We start from the raw sequence: 17,678 nt of genomic DNA, 5'->3' as shown, positions 1-17,678 counted from the left end.
TTTCTTCATAAGAGCAACCCTTTGTTCAATTCACTAATCTTGTTGCCCTTCTCTGTATTCATTCCAACAGCTCCACATCCTTCTTAAAATGAGGTCTCCAGACCTGTACACAGTACTCAAGGTGTGGCCTGACCATTGCCTTATACAAGGGGGATAATCACCTCCTTATCCCTGCTAGAAAAATTTCCTGTATATCATTGACAAGACACCATGAGCTACTCTTTCAGACCGTCTACACTGCTCAGAAAACTTCATATCTGCGTGTACAATGACCTCCAGGCCCTTTTCACTCTCTACCATTGTTAGTGTAGTATCACAGAGTTGATACGTTACTCTGGTGTTACTGCTTCCCATATGTAGTACTTTACATTTGTTAATGTTAAACTTCAGTTGCCACCTCTCAGCCCACCTTCTCAGCTTTTGTAGATCCTGTTGCAGCAGCGTACTGTCATTAGTGTCCATTAACAACCCTGCCGACCTTTGCCTGCAAACTTGGACATTAAGCCTGATATACCATCATCAATATCATTAATAAATACAAAAAACAACAGTGGACCCAACACTGAACCTTGAGGGACACCACTAATAACATTAGTCCACGAAGAGCAGTGTCCATTGATTACTACTCTCTGTCTTCTCCCACTTAACCATCCCTTTATCCATAGCAGCAATTTGCCTCCAATGCCACACTGCTACAATTTGTGCAGCATCTTCCATGTGCAACAATATCAATAACCTTTCTAAGCTCCAAATATATGTTATCAAAATTATTCTTTGCATCCAGTTCCTTTGTGATCACACCATAGTATCCAATCAGATTGGTCAGGCAAGACTTCCCCTTAAGAAACCCATGCTATGTCCGAGCTATAACTGAAGTCTTGTCTAGATGATCATGCAACACTTCTTTAACCAGTGCCTCCATTAATTTCCTTGGAACAGAAGTTAAACTAACAGGTCTGTAATTACCTCTGTCTCCCTTTGATCCTCCTTTGTGGATTGGGGTCACATTTGCACATCTCCAATCCGTGGGTACCTCCCCTGAGTCCAAGGAAGCTCTCATAATTATGGCTAAGGGTTTGCTTACGTCCTTTGTCGCCTTCTTTAACTGGATTGATTCCATACACCCAAGGTGCCTTTCTTATGTTTATCTTCAACAATTTTTCCTCCACTTTACTTTCAGTTATTACAAGATTTATCTAGCTTACTGCCACAGTTTAATACACCTCTGGCATTTCCCTCCCTGAATAATTCCTCATGTGTGAATGTAGCTGCAAAATATTGATTGTATGTTAGCTACCTGGGCAGGATCATCAACAGTTTCCCTTCTGTTGTCTCTTTAGCTACAGCTGGCCCCAAATTTGATTTTAAGAATATACTGTATTACAAAACTTAAATATAACATGTTCTAAAGTAATGGCAGTTAATTACACTAGACAACAAATTTTAAGCTTTTGATGTTTTTCTTCTTCTTCATATGGATTTTGATGAGCTGAATACAAATTTGAAGTCAAATATTGTCTAGCACCGAGAGAGATTTAGAGAAGAATTCAAGTTATGCTTATTGAAATTTTTAATAAGGTTTTATGAAATATTACATAAACATCATAAAATAGTGTTTTTATGTTTGCTTAATTTATAATAATCAGGAGCCTTTCTGATCAGTGTCCAGCAATAGTTTGCTGGAATGCTGATCTTCCTCCTTTCTTCATAACATTACTCTGGTAACAGCTTGATGGAAACATTTGCTGACATGTCAAAGATTATTTGCAAGAGTGTTTAAATAGGAATGGAGGAAATGTATTTTTAGAGACATGTTGTAACTGAGATTGTGGTAGTATTGTAATAAATTCTCAATTAAGATTTTATAGTTGTTTGTTCTATTGTTGCCCAAAAAATGCTCACAAACTTTCTTGGATTCCCAGGTTTCTATTTCAAAAGACTTACCACTCTTTCAAAATGCTAATCTTTCAGTAATCCTTTGATCTCTGGATTGAAAATATATCTTTAATTTTGTCATCACTAATGTGTGGAAACTTTAGTTTTAAATATTGAAAGCTATCTCTTCACTAATTTTTAAGCCACTAATTTTTCAAACACATTGTTTTACCTTGTGTCATATAAAGTTAGGTCATATAAAGTATTTAGTGACTTATCGATGACATTTTTATTTCTAGGTACAATATCCATGCCAGGTAGCCAAATCTTAATTTCATAACAAATGGTTTTAACTGAAATATCCAACTCATACAAACAGCAACAGTGTTTTGTATAGTCAGATAATAGATCTAAAAGGATCCCAATAACTGAAATCTTCACAGATGCCACTTATATTTACATACTGTACTTTTCTTAAGAAAAGGTCTGTTTTCATAGGATTCTTTCATGTGGATAGCATGGCTGATTTGTATAGTGGTTTTGTTTCTATTGTGGAGTAGTGCAGCTTTTAGACTTAATTTGGAAGATTCATTGAAAAGCTTCCATTCTTCTGTTCTCTTCCGAGAGCATAAAGCAGTCTGCCAGCATCATTACAGTAGCAAAGTGAATTTTATATAGCAAAGGTGATGAAAGCTCTTTTTTTTTAGTCATTTGCAAAATACACAGATATAATTCTGCCTTTTTGGAGTAAATTCTATTCCTTGGATATAGATTCCAAAAGAATTAAGGTGAATTAAACAATTTTGAATTCAATGACCAAAATTCTAATTGAATTAAGATGAATTAAACACTTTTTGTGCGTGATTTAAATTTATCTGATGTTTGCACCTTAGATAGAATTAAGTCATGTACAAGATTGTTTAATTCACTTGAGTTACAAGATGAGGTATGTTTATATTGGGGCATTTGTATTCTGATTGGGTGCTTGTATTGACTGTTTCCATCTGTGTTTTCCTCTTCTGATGTCCATCTTTCTGGACATTATAAGAGGAACAGATAGTTTGTTACCATTACTAATTGTTTTATTGACTGACAAGATATTTAGATTCAGTTTTTTTTTTTTTTCTGTTTTTCCCCATTCCATCATTCAGTTTGAGTTATACAAAAGCAGTTGTTGACATGGTTGATTTGCTTTGACCTCTAAGACACAAAGCATAGGTAGTGCAACATATATGAAGAGATATTGTCCTGATCATGTAATTTTCAGTCAAAATAAAATTCATGTTTTTTTTTTTTAATAAGGACATTATAGACTGTGTGTGAGAGTTAATTGTGCAATCATTGCATACATAAAAGCTCTGGCGAATTAACACACTGAAATGATCAATGCAAAATTGATACTAAAAACTGTATAAGAGTACAAGTTTACTAATGTATAACAAAGTTAACTTGCACACTTAAAACTCTAACTGGTTGACCTGATCATGAGGTTTGCCTTATGTATTCATTTGACATACAGAGAATAGAATAGTCAGTTATTGTGGGAATGAAAACATGCCCCTGGTGTGAGCATTTGGAAATATTACAATCTGAGGCAGTGATGTAATTGGGAGGAGTTTTAGACTTATTCTTAACAGACCATGAGAGAAAGTACTTGGGAATAGTACTCTCTCATGCCAATACCAGTAATGTGTCATGTGCACTATTTTAGTTATACAAAGCAGGCTTCCTTCAAAATAACTGCCTACGAGGATAGTTTTATTTTTTGTGCTGAGCACACCTCCAAAAATACTCAAATTGCATAATTTGTTGTTTAACTAAAGTGCAGTTCTGATTATGTGCAATGCATTATAAATCACTTCTGATTAACTTTTTATTCTGGAAATATTGTAAAATACTATCCTTACAAAAGTTGGCCAAGAACAAAGCATTCATTTTAACAACAAAATGAAAACTGAACAATAGACAAATAAATGCTGCAACAATGTTATGATTGTAATCTGCAGCTCAATATTTCTGAATTCTTGCACCGGGGCCAGTGGGAATGCAATTCAATCATTTTTGAATGTTCATACTCAGACGGCTCTGTTTTCATAACAGTAACTGTTAGAAAACAAAGAATGGAACACTGCTGGAAGATCTTGAAAACTGACTCCCAAACTTCTCAATCTGCAGTCCAGTCCAGTCCAGTTAATATGGTCAGATAGACAAAAGTTTAAGTACATGAAAATTCCCTCAATAGCTCAAGAATGGTACATCTAGTCCAGGGGTGGCAAACCTATGGCACGCATACCCAAAGTGGCAAGCATATAAATTTTTTGGGCACGTGGAATTCAGAGCATCTCAAAAAATTTCAAACCTCAAAACATCATTCCTGGAATCCACCTTGAGTCATGACCTGCACACACACCCATTCTCTTTGTCAGGCATGTGTGAAGTCACACCATTCAGTAAATAGGTGTATTCATGCAGTGATTTGTTTGAAGTTGGAGTGGTGAGACGTACTGATGAAATTGTGACAAATTTGTGTGATTAAATGTCCTGAATATCGCCTCCGAGGGGCATGCTCCTTAAAATATTTAGCCAATTTTGGCATGCACCCTTAAAAAGGTTTGCCACCCCTGGTATAGGCCATAGTTGCTCTTGTGTTGTGAAACCATAACTAAATATATGAAAACTGAAATGTGAAATATGTTGTGAACTGTTGAGGGTGCTAGGAAAAATTAAGTGCAGATTTTAAATCAGTATTAAAAAATATATATACCAAGTCTACCATATTTCTACCAAAAATTTTTTTAAATGTTTAGGGTAATTATATTCTATATTCTGCCTTTTCACTAATTGGACTATCTATTCTTTCTGTCAGTCTGAAGTATTGATAGTGGTTTGCAGAGCTTGGTACCTCAAGTATAATTAACATTGCAAGCTTTTATGTTGTTTGAAGTTTAAAATATAAAATCTGACTCTCCATAAGCAACTGTTTGTTTCTGTTCTAGAAAGAGATCCAGTGGCTATAGAAAGATGTAACCTTGTAAATGTAACAAAATTAGTTGTCAAGGAACTGATAGAATCTTCACTTAAGTATGGACGTATGTTGGACTCTGACCATGTTCCACTGCAGCATTTTTTCATCCTTCTGGAACATGTTTTGAGGCATGGATTAAAGCGTAAGTCTGTTCATTGTAAACTTTGTTTTTGAGAAAATTATTTCTATTTATTATTTCAATTATTTCAATATATTTAAAAGTCTGTAAACTTTTGGAAAGAAGGCAATAATAAATCACTCAAAGTAAGAATTCCAATTTTTTTTTCTGAATAACAGTTGATTGATTGCTTTTTAATCTTCAGTGAAGAAAATATTTTATAAACAGAGTTCTGTGATTGGAATTTTGATTTCAGGAGAATTGATAATATTCCACAAATATTTCACAAACTTGTACAAAAGAGGATGCTGTTAGTCTGCTGACTGTGAGAAGGTAGGTCAACAGGTTAAAAAGATATCATTAATACACTAAGTGGTTAGTTTATTAGGTAAACCTACCCTTTTCATGAAATATAGTGCTCCTTCAGTAATAGCATCACATAATCATACCTCATGATATAAAGCAGGTAGACAGATAAGTAGGGTTGCTGTATATATGGGCGCCTCCGTAGCCAGGTGGGAAGGAGCAGTAGTGTGTAGCACACGCTTCTTGATTAGAACGGGGTTCGAGCCCATGACCACCAAATACAGAGGATGCGGAAAGGTCAGGGAATAACCACCGCATATCCCGGAGCAATATGGCCTTAGTTGCTAATGCTCCTAAAATTTTACCAAACAACAAACAAACAGCTGTATATATGCAATTTAGTGCAGAAATTGGCAGGATTAAATATTTCAGTGAATTTGAATATTGCATGGTGATCTGCACCAGATGCACTGGTTTTGAATATCTTGCATGCCACAAATCTGCTGGGATTTTCGTGTGTGTGTCGGGTGTATCCAGATTGGTCCCTTAACCAAATAACATCTGGTCAGTGGTGATCCTGTGGTTAGAAACAACCCATTGATATGAGATGTCACTGGAGGCTGACAAGGCTTATGCTGGATAATAGAAAGGCTACAGTTGGTCAAATAATAATCCCAGTACAGCAATGGTAAACAAAGAGGTATTTTAGAATGCAATGTCATACCTTGTTGTAGTTTAGGTATCACAGCCAATAGTTGAACTGGTTTCACTCCTGTCAGCTAAAAACAAGATGTGTTAACAGTGGACTCAGGAGCATTGACACTGGATGGTACACCAATTGGAAAAATGTCTCATGTGATGAATTCTGGTTCTTGCTGTCTTACAGTGATGTGAGGACCAGAATATGGCAAACAGTCCGTCGACCCATCCTGCCAGGTGTCAATAATGCAGACTTGGTGGTGATGTAATGGCATGAGGGATATTTACATGTTACACATTGTGCCCCTCGATACCAGGGAAGCAACATTTAATGCCAGAGACATCTAGAAAATGTTTCTTTCTGTGTCCCCTTCTGCAAATGGGTTCTTACAACAGGTTAATGAGCCAATGGCTTAATGCCAGAATTGTACAGAACTGTTTACAGGAACATAAAAGTGAATTCAGTCTCCTGCAATGCTCTCTCCAATCACCAGATCTAAATCCAAATTGAGCACCTGTGGGATGAGGTGAAACAAGTTCTTTGGAATAAAGATCCGCAACCATTCAATTTGCAATAACTGTGGAAAGTAGTTTAGTTATTGTGGATCAGCACCCCTGTGGCATGATTTGGTCACTTCATGTAGTCCATATCACAATGAATCCAGGATGTTTCGAATGCTAAACTCATACAGTAGCAAGTAGGAGCCTATTTGCTATTAGCTGGGTTTACTTAATGAAGTGGCCAGTCAGTGTTATGTTTGAAAAGCAATCTATAAAGTGGAGGATTGGTAGTGATTGAGTGCAGGAAGTAGAAGATTAAAGATGTGATTTTTGGGATAATTAGCAGATTGTGAAAGCAGAATTAAGTGAATGTTAAATTGGCCATGATGCTATTGAGACAATCGTCAGTGAGCTTAGATATAGCAAGGTCTGTACTAGGTGGATACGGTATGTGCTTTGCTTACCAATGTTCATAAAGCAGAGAGGAATTGAATGTGCTTGGAACTTCATTGTGACTATTGGCTGTGAAACAATTTCTCTGTGGCAAATGGCAGTGAAGTAATTCTTTTTTTAGAGTATTTAGCCGTGAAACACTTTTTATATCATAATGGTAAATTATATATTTTCAGTTATGTTTGAATTACAGTGAAACTGCCTTTAACAGACACCTGTCTAAAAGGGACACCTGTTGTGGACACTCAGGCTTGGGGCCCAGCTGAGAATTATTAGAAATTATATGTTAAATGACCTCTCTAATATGGACACTTTGTAATATGGATGCATACACTTTCATAGGTGATCTTTTTGTATTTTCAACATCCTTTATATTGAACTCTCTTTAAAAATTACAGGCTCCGAAAAAGTGATAAGTGTTTGCCTTTTTATTTACATAATTGTTATTTTATATTGTACTTAATACGTAGTCTTATAGTTACACTGGTTATTTTTATTTTAATTTAGATAAAGAGTTTTTGTGGATTACTACTTAATATACATAAAACCGTTATTTTGTTTGAATCTTGCAGCCATTGTTTTTGTATATAGTGGTAGGGAATTCAAATTTTTAATTGAGGTAGCTAGGTAGCTCTAAAGCATAATTATATAGAGTAATACGCTTCACTGTTTCTATTAGATAGTGTAGTATTGACATTTAATTAATTTAATTTATTGATCTTATTAATTTAAAATATCATGCCCCAAACTAGAGCAGCAAAGCAACGGGCACAAAGTGGCAGGAGTGCTGTGACTCGGGAGAGAACTGAGGGGGGTCGATTCTCCAATGCATCACAGCCTAAAAAAATGTGCAACTTGTGAAATGTTTGTTGAACTCTCTGGAACGGAATATGATATTGCCATGGGGGATGTCTTTGTGTGTGCGCGATGTAAGGAGTGTAAGGAAATCAGCCGACAACTCAGCGTTGTTGTGGGCCTATATGAGAGGTTGAAGGACAGGGTGAATGCCCTTGAAAGATCTAAATTGAGGGGCCCATCAAGCTCTCAGCTGCCCACATCAATGCCAGAGCTTGCACTTGGTCATCACGCAACACAGCGGCAACCCCCAAGGCAGAATGCGCTGGTCTCACAGGAACTAGTAGTTGTTGGTGACTCTATTGTCAGGAAATGGGTAACATGCTTTGTAAAAAGGATAGGTAGAACAGGACCAGGGTATGTCTGCCAGGGGCAAAGGTTGATGACGTTGTAGAGCGGATATCATCTTTTAAGGGCACAAAAGGTGATATAGTTGTACACGTTGGCACTAATGATATTAAGAGTAGGAGACGGGCAGAATTACTTAACAAGTACAGGTCACTGTTGAACAAAAGCCGAGAATTAGGGTTGAATTTGAAAGTGTCTGCAATTCTGCCCAGACATGATAGGAGGGAGTATATGATGAGAGCCTTGTCGATCAATTCGGCCCTGAAAATATTGTGCAAGGCTCAAGGGATAGAATTTTTTTCAGCCTGGTTTGTACTTGTTAACAGGAGAGACTGCTTCTACAGGGATGGGATACACTTAAATAGAAAGGGTGCAAGAATATTTGCTGATGCTATCAAGGCAGTGTTAGGTGGGTCGGAAAACTGATAGCTTGGGGGGGGATACAAGGCCTAATAGTTTAACAGTAGCTGTAGGGAGAGGTGAAGGTGATTCTTGCACAACTTCTATTAGAATAAGTAGCAACCTGGAGTGTGGGGTGTTGGGTGTTTTAGGGATGGATGGCAGTCATCTTGAAATAGGTGGGTATATGGGATGTGTTAGGGTAACTAGGAATAGGAGCATGTATACCAATGCTAGAAGTATAGTAAATAAATTTGATGAATTTGAAGTGTTGGTCAAGACATCAAAGGCGGATATTGTTAGGATAGCAGAGACGTGGTGTCACACAGATATAAGGAATGCAGAACTGGAATTTGGGGAATACAATGTGTACAGAAAGGATAGAAAGGGAGGAGGTGTTATGCTGTTAATTAAGAAAAACATAAAATCAAAAGAAGTGCACCCAGTTGATATAGATGAACAGTGCACTGCTGAGTCAGTTTGGTGTGACATAAGCACTGCGAAAGCAAAAATAAGAGTAGGAGTGTGTTATAGGCCTAATGACTCGAATGAGTACAATGAACAATTATACAGAGAAATAGAGTGGGCCAGTAAATCAGAATGTCTTATAATGGGGGATTTTAACTTCCCAGATATTGACTGGAACTTATGGGTTGGTCACTCACACACTAGTCAGACTTTTGTGGATTTATTGGATGATTGTTTTCTGCAGCAGCATGTTCGAGAGGCAACCAGAGAGAGTAATACTCTTGATCTGGTTATCAGCAGCGATCATTCGTGTATTAAGAATTTGCAGATAAAGGAACCACTAGGTGGCAGTGATCACAGTGTACTGATGTGGGATTTACTTAAAGATATAATTACCATCAGGGGTAAAGGAAAGGGTTTTTGCTTCCGTAAAGGTGGGAGTACAGTGGTCTCAGAAAGTTTTTAAATTCTGTACAGTGGGATAAACTGACAATGTTACCAACAGTAAATTCTAAGTGGGAAGCATTCAAGGAATTAATCGTGGATGCTACTAAAAGTTTCATACCTATTAAGAAATATTGTTCAAGGTTTAGGGCTAAATGGTTATCTAATGAACTAATGAGACTCGTAACAGGGAAGAAAAATGCATGGGATGCATATAAATTATCAAGCGACTCAGAAGCCTAGGGCAGATATAAGCTAGTCTGTAATCAGATCACAAAGGAGGTTAGGCAGGCGAAGGCAGATTACGAGAAATCGTTTGCAAAAGATGCTAAGAAAAACAGCAAGGATTTCTTTACTTATATAAACTCTAAAAGAAAGGGGATGAATCTGATTGGTCCACTTGACATCGATGGTTTGACTGTTAATGATCCTGCTCAGATAGCAAACAAACTGAATGAGTACAGTAAACCCCCACTATTCACGGTTTCGCGTATTCGCGATCGCCGATTTAATATAAAATTAAACCTAAAAAAATGTGAATTTTAAAGCGCCGTGAATATTTTCCGCCATAAAAAAACATGGGCGTGCTAAAATTATCTTTCCCGGTCAAAACAGCGCTCAATGGGTGGGGGGAGAGACGTGACAAAATCGCTAGCGTGGATGTTTCTCGCTAATCCTTGTTCAGTATGTGTTATACGCTTGTCATGGAAGGTTTCATCTTTTGCTTTTAATTTATATGCTTATAAATTGAATAAATTTATAAATTGATATGCTTACAAAAATGATAAATCTACCGTTTTGCAGTGTAAAACAGACTTTTTCGAGTGTGTTAACGGAAGAAAGTGACTTTATTGTGGACAAGTTCTTTCTAACCCCTACAAAAATATGGCTACAAATAACAAGAGAAATGTGAAAATATCAAAGAAGGTGATGACATTAGCGAATAAAATTGAGTTATTAGATAAAATTTCTAATGGTGAAAGTGTCTCCTCAGTGGCAAAACATTATAAAATCAATGAGTCAACGGTACGATCAATCAAAAAATCGGAAGTAAAAACCTGCCGTAGTGTCCCGTGAAAACGCGCTAATTGCTTCAAAAATTTGCTCTGTAACTCGTGATGTTAAATTAGAAAAAATGGAAAAAGCTTTAAATCTATGGATAGAAGACCGAACTCAAAATAAAATTCCGTTAAGTTCACTCATCATTCGTGAAAAGGCAAAACTCCTTTATCAACACTTCAGCGAAACTGTGGATAGCACTGGCTGGATAAGTTTTTTAGCTAGCAAAGGCGCTAGTTTGAAAAATTTGTTTGAAATTTCTAATAAATATTACATTTAATATTAAATTGTTTCTTATTTTCATTTCGATGCCATATGCTTGCATTTTACTATGTACTGTCTATGTACATAGCCATATTATGAAGGTACATATAATACATACATAGACAAAATTTAGACTAGTTTTTCTTATATATTTCGTACTTTGGAACGGAACCCCTTTATTACTATGGGAGCCATAACTCAGTATTCGTGTTTTCGGTATTCGCGGCATTTCTCAGGAACGTAGCCCCCGCTATTCGCGGGGGTTTACTGTATTTTGCATCTGCATTCACACATGAGGAATTATTAAGGTTTGAAAATGGCAGAAGGTTATCAAATTGTAGCAGGATACTTAATGATTTTGTAATAACTGAGAGCAAAGTGGAGGAGAAATTGTTGAAGTTAAACATAAGAAAAGCACCTGGGGTGGATGGGATCTATCCAGTTATATTAAAGGAGGCGGCAAAGCAACTAAGCAAACCCTTAGCCATAATTATGAGAGCATCCTTGGACTCAGGGGAGGTTCCCATGGACTGGAGATGTGCAAATGTATCCCCAATTCACAAAGGGGGATTGAAGGGTGACACAAGTAATTACAGACCAGTTAGTTTAACTTCTGTTCCTGGTAAAATAATGGAGTCACTGGTTAAAGATGCATTGCAGGATCATCTAGAAAAGGCTGCAGCAATAATTCAGACACAGCATGGGTTTGTTAAGAGAAAGTCCTGTCTGACAAATTTGATAGGATATTATGATGTGGTTACAAAGGAACTGGATGCAAAAAGTAATTTTGATATCATATATTTGGATTTCAGGAAAGCTTTCGACACTGTTGCGCATGAAAGACTATTGTACAAATTGAAGCAGAATGGTATTAAGGGTAAGTTGCTACAATGGATAAAAGGATGGTTAAGTGGGAGAATACAGAGGGTGGTAATCAACGGGTGCTACTCTTCGTGGACTAATGTTATTAGTGGAGTCCCACAGGGTTCGGTGTTGGGTCCACTGTTGTTTTGTATATTTATCAATGATATTGATGAAGGTATATCGGGCTTAATGTCGAAGTTTGCAGGTGATACAAAGGTTGGCAGGGTTGTTAATGACAGTAATTGCAGTGTGCTTCTGCAACAGGATCTAGATAATTTGGGCAGATGGGCTAAGAAGTGGCAACTGAAGTTTAACCTTGACAAATGCAAAGTACTGCATATGGGTAGAAGTAACCCCAGAGAAACGTACCAACTGTGTGGTACTACACTTAAACAAGATGTGTTTAAGTGTAGTAGAAATGAAAGCTGGTAGAAATGAGAAAGACCTGGGAGTAATTGTGCAGGGAGATATGAAGTTTTCTGAGCAATACAGACAGGCCGCCAGGGCAGGTCATGGGGTTTTGTCAATGATGTATAGGAATTTTGCTAGCAGGGAAAAGGAGGTGATTATCCCTCTGTATAAGGCAATGGTCAGGCCACGCCTCGAGTACTGCGTATAGGTCTGGAGGCCTCATTTTAGGAAGGATGTAGATTTACTTGAGCGTGTACAGAGAAGGGCAACAAGATTGGTGAGGGGAATGAAGGGATCCTCTTACCAAGAGAGGCTTAAGTTCTGCAAATTGCAGTGGCTGGAGACTAGGTACCCGCGCGGTGATCTGATTGAAGTGTATAAGGCCTTGAATGGGTTGAGCACGCTGAATTCTGATGGGATCCTTCCACTTGTTCAGATTACGAACCTAATGGGGCATAAATTCAAATTAAGAAAAGACAGATGTAGAATAGATGTGCGGAAATTTGCCTTTAGCCAGCGGGTGGTTAATTGCTGGAACAAACTTCCATCTGTCGTTGTGGAAGTTGATAGGTTGAATAAATTTAAGGAGGAACTGGACAGGCATTTGGAGGGAATGGTATGATTTTTTTTTTTTTTTTTGGCTGATGCTGCATAAGCTCATACACATGCTTGCTTGCATCACGTGCCACTACTACTATTATTACTACTATCCCTGGACTGGACTCTTTCAAGGGTAATTGACAGATCCTTGTTTTCATAGGGCACTGGAATTTGCAATGAAGGTAAAGGTCATAACAGATACTAATCAGATTTGTGATGGCCATGGATTACTAATGGAGCAGATGGCAAATGGCTGGGTCTCAGTATCATTAATATCCTTAGCACTGCTACTGGTTAAGGAGTGTTTGTACAAACTTATTTGGGCTACCCAATGAAGTTCCAGAACCCAGCATCACACTGTACAAATATGTATACAGAACTATGGCAGAGTATCTGCACATTCACATTGCATGGCAGTGTGTATACTAGTGTGTCTAGTATGACTCAGGGTTCATACTTATAATATGGTACACTTTCTTTGATAAACTGCAATTTTTGCTCTAGCTTCTAATGTATTATCCTCGCCATCTGGCCATGTCTGTGCATGTACTCTGTCTGGGTTATCATCTTGCATTCTGCAGTGATGTGCTGAATTGTTTCTAGGGCCAGGTGGCATCATAGACATGTGACATCTGTCACTCTGGGGCTTTCTGTAGTTTCTGGTGTTGATTCCTTTATCTTGAATGACAAGCATGAATCCTTTGGTCTTGGGGCAGAGCTTCTTCTTCATGAGCCATGTGTTAGACGCTATCTTATCTATGTGGTCTTAATGTAGGTCATTGTAGTGTCTACCATGGGGTGCCTTCTCCATCTTTCCGTCTTTGTTTCTTCTGTCTATGTGAGTGGGGTCTCCTTGTTAAGTTTGAGTGTTATGTGCTGTTTGTTTATCTTTCTTATGGCTAGGTATATTGGTACTGTGTTTTCCTGGAAGTAATCCTACAGTGTTCAATGAGGTTTGTCAGTCCCCTCCCTCCTTTCTGGGATATGATCATACTCTCGATAGCTAACTTTGGGTGGTATTGGTTGTTTTTTGTCATCAATAAACTGGTTGATACCATAATCTCCTCCAGCTTGGTGTTGATCCAGTCTGTGATTATGTAGGAGTACGTTCGTACTGGGGCTACATAAGTGTTAATGATTGTGATCATGTTTCTCCCATTCAGCTTTGATTTTAGCAGGCTTCTCAGTCTCTGATGGCCCATCTCGATCAGACTGTGTTCTAACTGGTGAGCCTGTATCATCCCCAGATATTTGTAGGTCTCTTCCTCTGTCATGGCTTCAATCTCTTCACTGGTCTTCAGCTGGTAGTTTTGGCCTGCTGGATATCCTTGATGCAATCCATTTGTCTAGGCCAAATTGCATCCCAATGTTGGTGCCAAACTTTTCGGTAGTCCAGAGTAACTGTTGGAGTTGATTCTTGGTTGTGGCATAGAGGGTGTTCATCCATGTAAATCAGGTGAGAGAGGGAGTACAGGTTCTTTCTCCCTTCTTTTAGGATATATTTGCACTTACTGTTGTTGAGCATGGTAGACAGTGGGTTGAGTGCTAGGCAGACCCATAGTATGTCAGAGCTTCTTCCTTGAATATTCCTCTTCTAATTTGTCTGCTCATGATGTTCTCGACCTTGATGGTGGTCCTCCATTTTGCCATAGTTGCTTCTAGGAAGTGTATCAGTGTCGGGTTGACTTTGTAGATCTTTGTGTTTATCAAGCTATATAGCATGAAATCTTGCCGTAGTCAGTATAGGTCATGTCAGGGTGTGGTGCTTCTTGTAGGTTTGCTCCTTAACTGCAGTGTCAGTGGTAAATTGTTCTTTGCATCCTTTGCTCATCTGCTTACATCCTTTTTGCTACTCGGCTGTGATGTTCTGCCTCTCCAAGTGGTCTTATTTTGTATATTATGAAGCTGGTTATCTTGTACGTTGTTACAGGTGATTCGCCTGTACTTTGCTGGGTTTCTGTTGTCTTTGTCCTTATTCTTCAGGTAGGTGATTCCTTGAATCAGAGGCTCTGGGATTGTCAGGGTGCTTTATTATCTGGGTGAACTGCTCCACTATGTGCTTTGTTGTGCAGCTTAACTTCTTGTATCAGTAACTGTGGATGTTATCTATACCTGGGGTTTGCAGCTGAGGCTTCCTGATTGATGTTATACTTCTTTCAGAATCTCCCATTCTGTCATCTCTTGTACGTCCTTGGTTTTCTTCTGTTCTAGATCTGTTCCCCTGGATAGACCTAGAATTGAAGAAATTATTATTATTATAAAAACTTTTTTTCCTTTATGGTTTTTTCCCCTGCCCTGTGATGGATACTGGTACCAAGTGCATGGGGTGGTTGGTTGTGTCCAGTTACTATTATTATTGATATTATTACTGTTGGTTGAGGAACTCTCTTACTAACTCTCTTACTCTCCCACATTTGTTCAGGATCGCGGCTTTCTGGAGTTTCATGTAGGTGTTCTCTGGGAGGCCTGTTGCTGCTAACTTCTTATGGAGGCTCTTTGACTCCATGCCAGTGGTTGATACAGTGATTGGGATGTTTGTTATTTGTTCCTTATTATTATTATTATTATTAGTGAGTTGAATATTATAATATTGAAATTATTATTAACTAATGTATATTATTATTATTTACCACAAATGAAAGTATGTTATCTCTTGTGGCATAACTATTATTCTTTTCTTTCATTTGAGTAGTTTTTCTATCGTGTCATTCCATCATTGAGTAATCGGGAAATAGCTAGAGAAAATGCAATCAGTAATCTACAGCAGCCCATAGCAGAAGGCACAGAAAAGTGCTAATATTGTGTAAAAAATAATTCACTATATTTCTGCTGTAATTATTGATATTGATTTCTGTGTGGTATGAGTTCATGTATTATATATATAGGAATATATTACAGAAATAATGCAGTTTATTATTATTTTCTTTGAATTATGTTAATTTCATAGTATTTTCTTTGCAATGAATTTTCCACATTTCATTGCATTGAATGTTCCACAAATTAATTTGGCAATGATTAATAGTTTCATGTTTCTGTTTTATTGTACAAACATATTTTTCAATTTTTAAGCATAATATAATTAATAAACTTCGTTTCATTAAAACTAATGAGTATTTTTAGTGGCCAAAAGAGACAGTATTTACAAAATTTTGAATTCTTATAAAAAAAAGAAAGAATAAACTTAAGTATTGAAATCTGCTGTTAAAAGATCAAGTATTTTAGTGTAATATAAGCACAATTCAAAATACCAAATACTTTTTTGAATTGTTTCAGTTAAAGTTCGTGACCTGTTAGGCTACTTGATACCACTTGTGTTACAAAACTGGGTGATTCCTGTCAGGTTAATGTTCATAGAGCCTTTATTATGGGTAATATTGATAGGAAATATGTAAGTCACGAGTAAGAATTCTCTTTTAGAACTTTACTTAGTGTACCGTGTATAATGATTAACCAGTGCTCTTCTGAATTTATAGTTAGATATTTTGTTATTTTAAATTTTATTTAAATTTTATTAAAAGAGATTATGATATTTTATTCACTTAGAAAAGTTAGTCATAACTTGCCAAACAGTATTGTGACTGATGGCAGAATAGCCATTGGTAATTATCCTGTGAGTTGTGGCTTTTTTTGTTTGCACTCATTGTTGCATGTGTACCAAGCTTTTGCTAGCTATTAGAGACTCATTTATTTGTGTATGATGTGGGAGCACCATGAACTGAACTAGGAACTTGTCAGGACTCAAGTATCCAATTCTGTTTTGAGGGTCACATTTACAAATCTAGCCCCAGAAATGGATGAATTGGTTATTTGTTATTTGGTTTTTAGGAGCATTAGCAACTAAGGCCATATTGCTCTGCGATAGTCATTCCCTGACCTTTCTGCATCCTCCGTATTTTGTGGTGATGGGCTCGAACCCCGGTCTAATCAAGAAGCATGTGCTATGCACTGCTGCTCCTTCCCACCTGGCTACGGAGGTGCCCGGATGAATTGGTACAGAATGCTTTGGGTCCACAGGAATAGTCTTAATTGTGGACTCAACTGTAAGGGAGGCAGCAACATATTCTGTAAGAAAGATAGATAGCATAGAACCAGAGTGCAAAACTTTATGATGTAACAGTTTACAGCTTCTGTTGGTATGTAGGTGCATTGGTTACAAAATATAATTTTATGTTGAAAAAGGTTTTGAGATAGAACAACATGTTCAGGCATATGTAGTTTTAATTACACATGACAGGAGGGTTTCATGAAAAAGCCTTGTGCATTAACTATAGGTTTGAGGGATCTTGTAGGACTTATGGATGGAAATTTTTCGAGCATAGCCAGCCTTAGTTGGCCAATGCTTTAAAAATTTCCATCCATAAGTCCTACAATCTCCCTTAAACAATGGAGGTGCAAGGATTTTTGCTAATGCCATTGAGGATAAATGAAGGGTTCAAGGAAGCTATTAGTTTGGATCAAGTTGGCACACAGTTGATTCAGGTCAATTGGGCAAACCATTAATTACTCTAAACTGAATGGGAAACTGTTCCTGTTAAAGTAAAAAACTTAATTTGTTTATAAGAGTATTGCAAGGTGTATTTGTAAATAAATTAAATCAAATTGAGCCTTTGATCAAGCCATCTGATGTGTTGAGCTTACTGAGACATAGTGCCATTCAGAGATATGAGATGAAGAATTTCATTTAAGTGAATATTGTGTGTTTAAGGGGATGGAGGGGGGCAGGGAGTGATGCTTCTTATCAAAAGCTATCTCATGGAGACAAAAATATTTTCTGAGTTAGATAAAGATAATGCAAATGTTGAGTCAGTATGGTGTAAAATGACTTGCATTAAAGGGATAATGATAGTTGGTATATGTTACAGGCCAGATGTCTGAGGGATATGACAAAAATCTCTCTAGGTAGATTGAATGGGCTAGTAAGTATAATCATCTTATTTTGGGTGACTTCAACCTACCTTTTATAGACTGGATTATGTGTGCCAGGAATAC

General features: G+C 37.3%; 1 protein-coding gene across 1 annotated transcript in view; it reads left to right on the top strand.

Moving 5' to 3' along the window:
- LOC150089737 (RUN and FYVE domain-containing protein 2-like) overlaps window positions 1–17,678 on the top strand; it is a 399,341-nt gene that overhangs the window by 81,566 nt on the left and 300,097 nt on the right. The window contains exon 2 of the mRNA XM_090389637.1: window positions 4,872–5,042. Within this exon, the coding sequence (XP_090245763.1) occupies window positions 4,872–5,042 (171 nt within the window). The remainder of the gene's footprint in view (window positions 1–4,871; window positions 5,043–17,678) is intronic.

This window comes from Mastigoproctus giganteus, chromosome 2 (genome assembly GCF_048544385.1).
Source record: "Mastigoproctus giganteus isolate SK-2022 chromosome 2, ASM4854438v1, whole genome shotgun sequence".
In the NCBI taxonomy this organism is placed as follows: domain Eukaryota; kingdom Metazoa; phylum Arthropoda; class Arachnida; order Uropygi; family Thelyphonidae; genus Mastigoproctus; species Mastigoproctus giganteus.
Note: the sequence above shows the minus strand (reverse complement) of the source record. Positions and strands in the feature narration are given on the sequence as shown.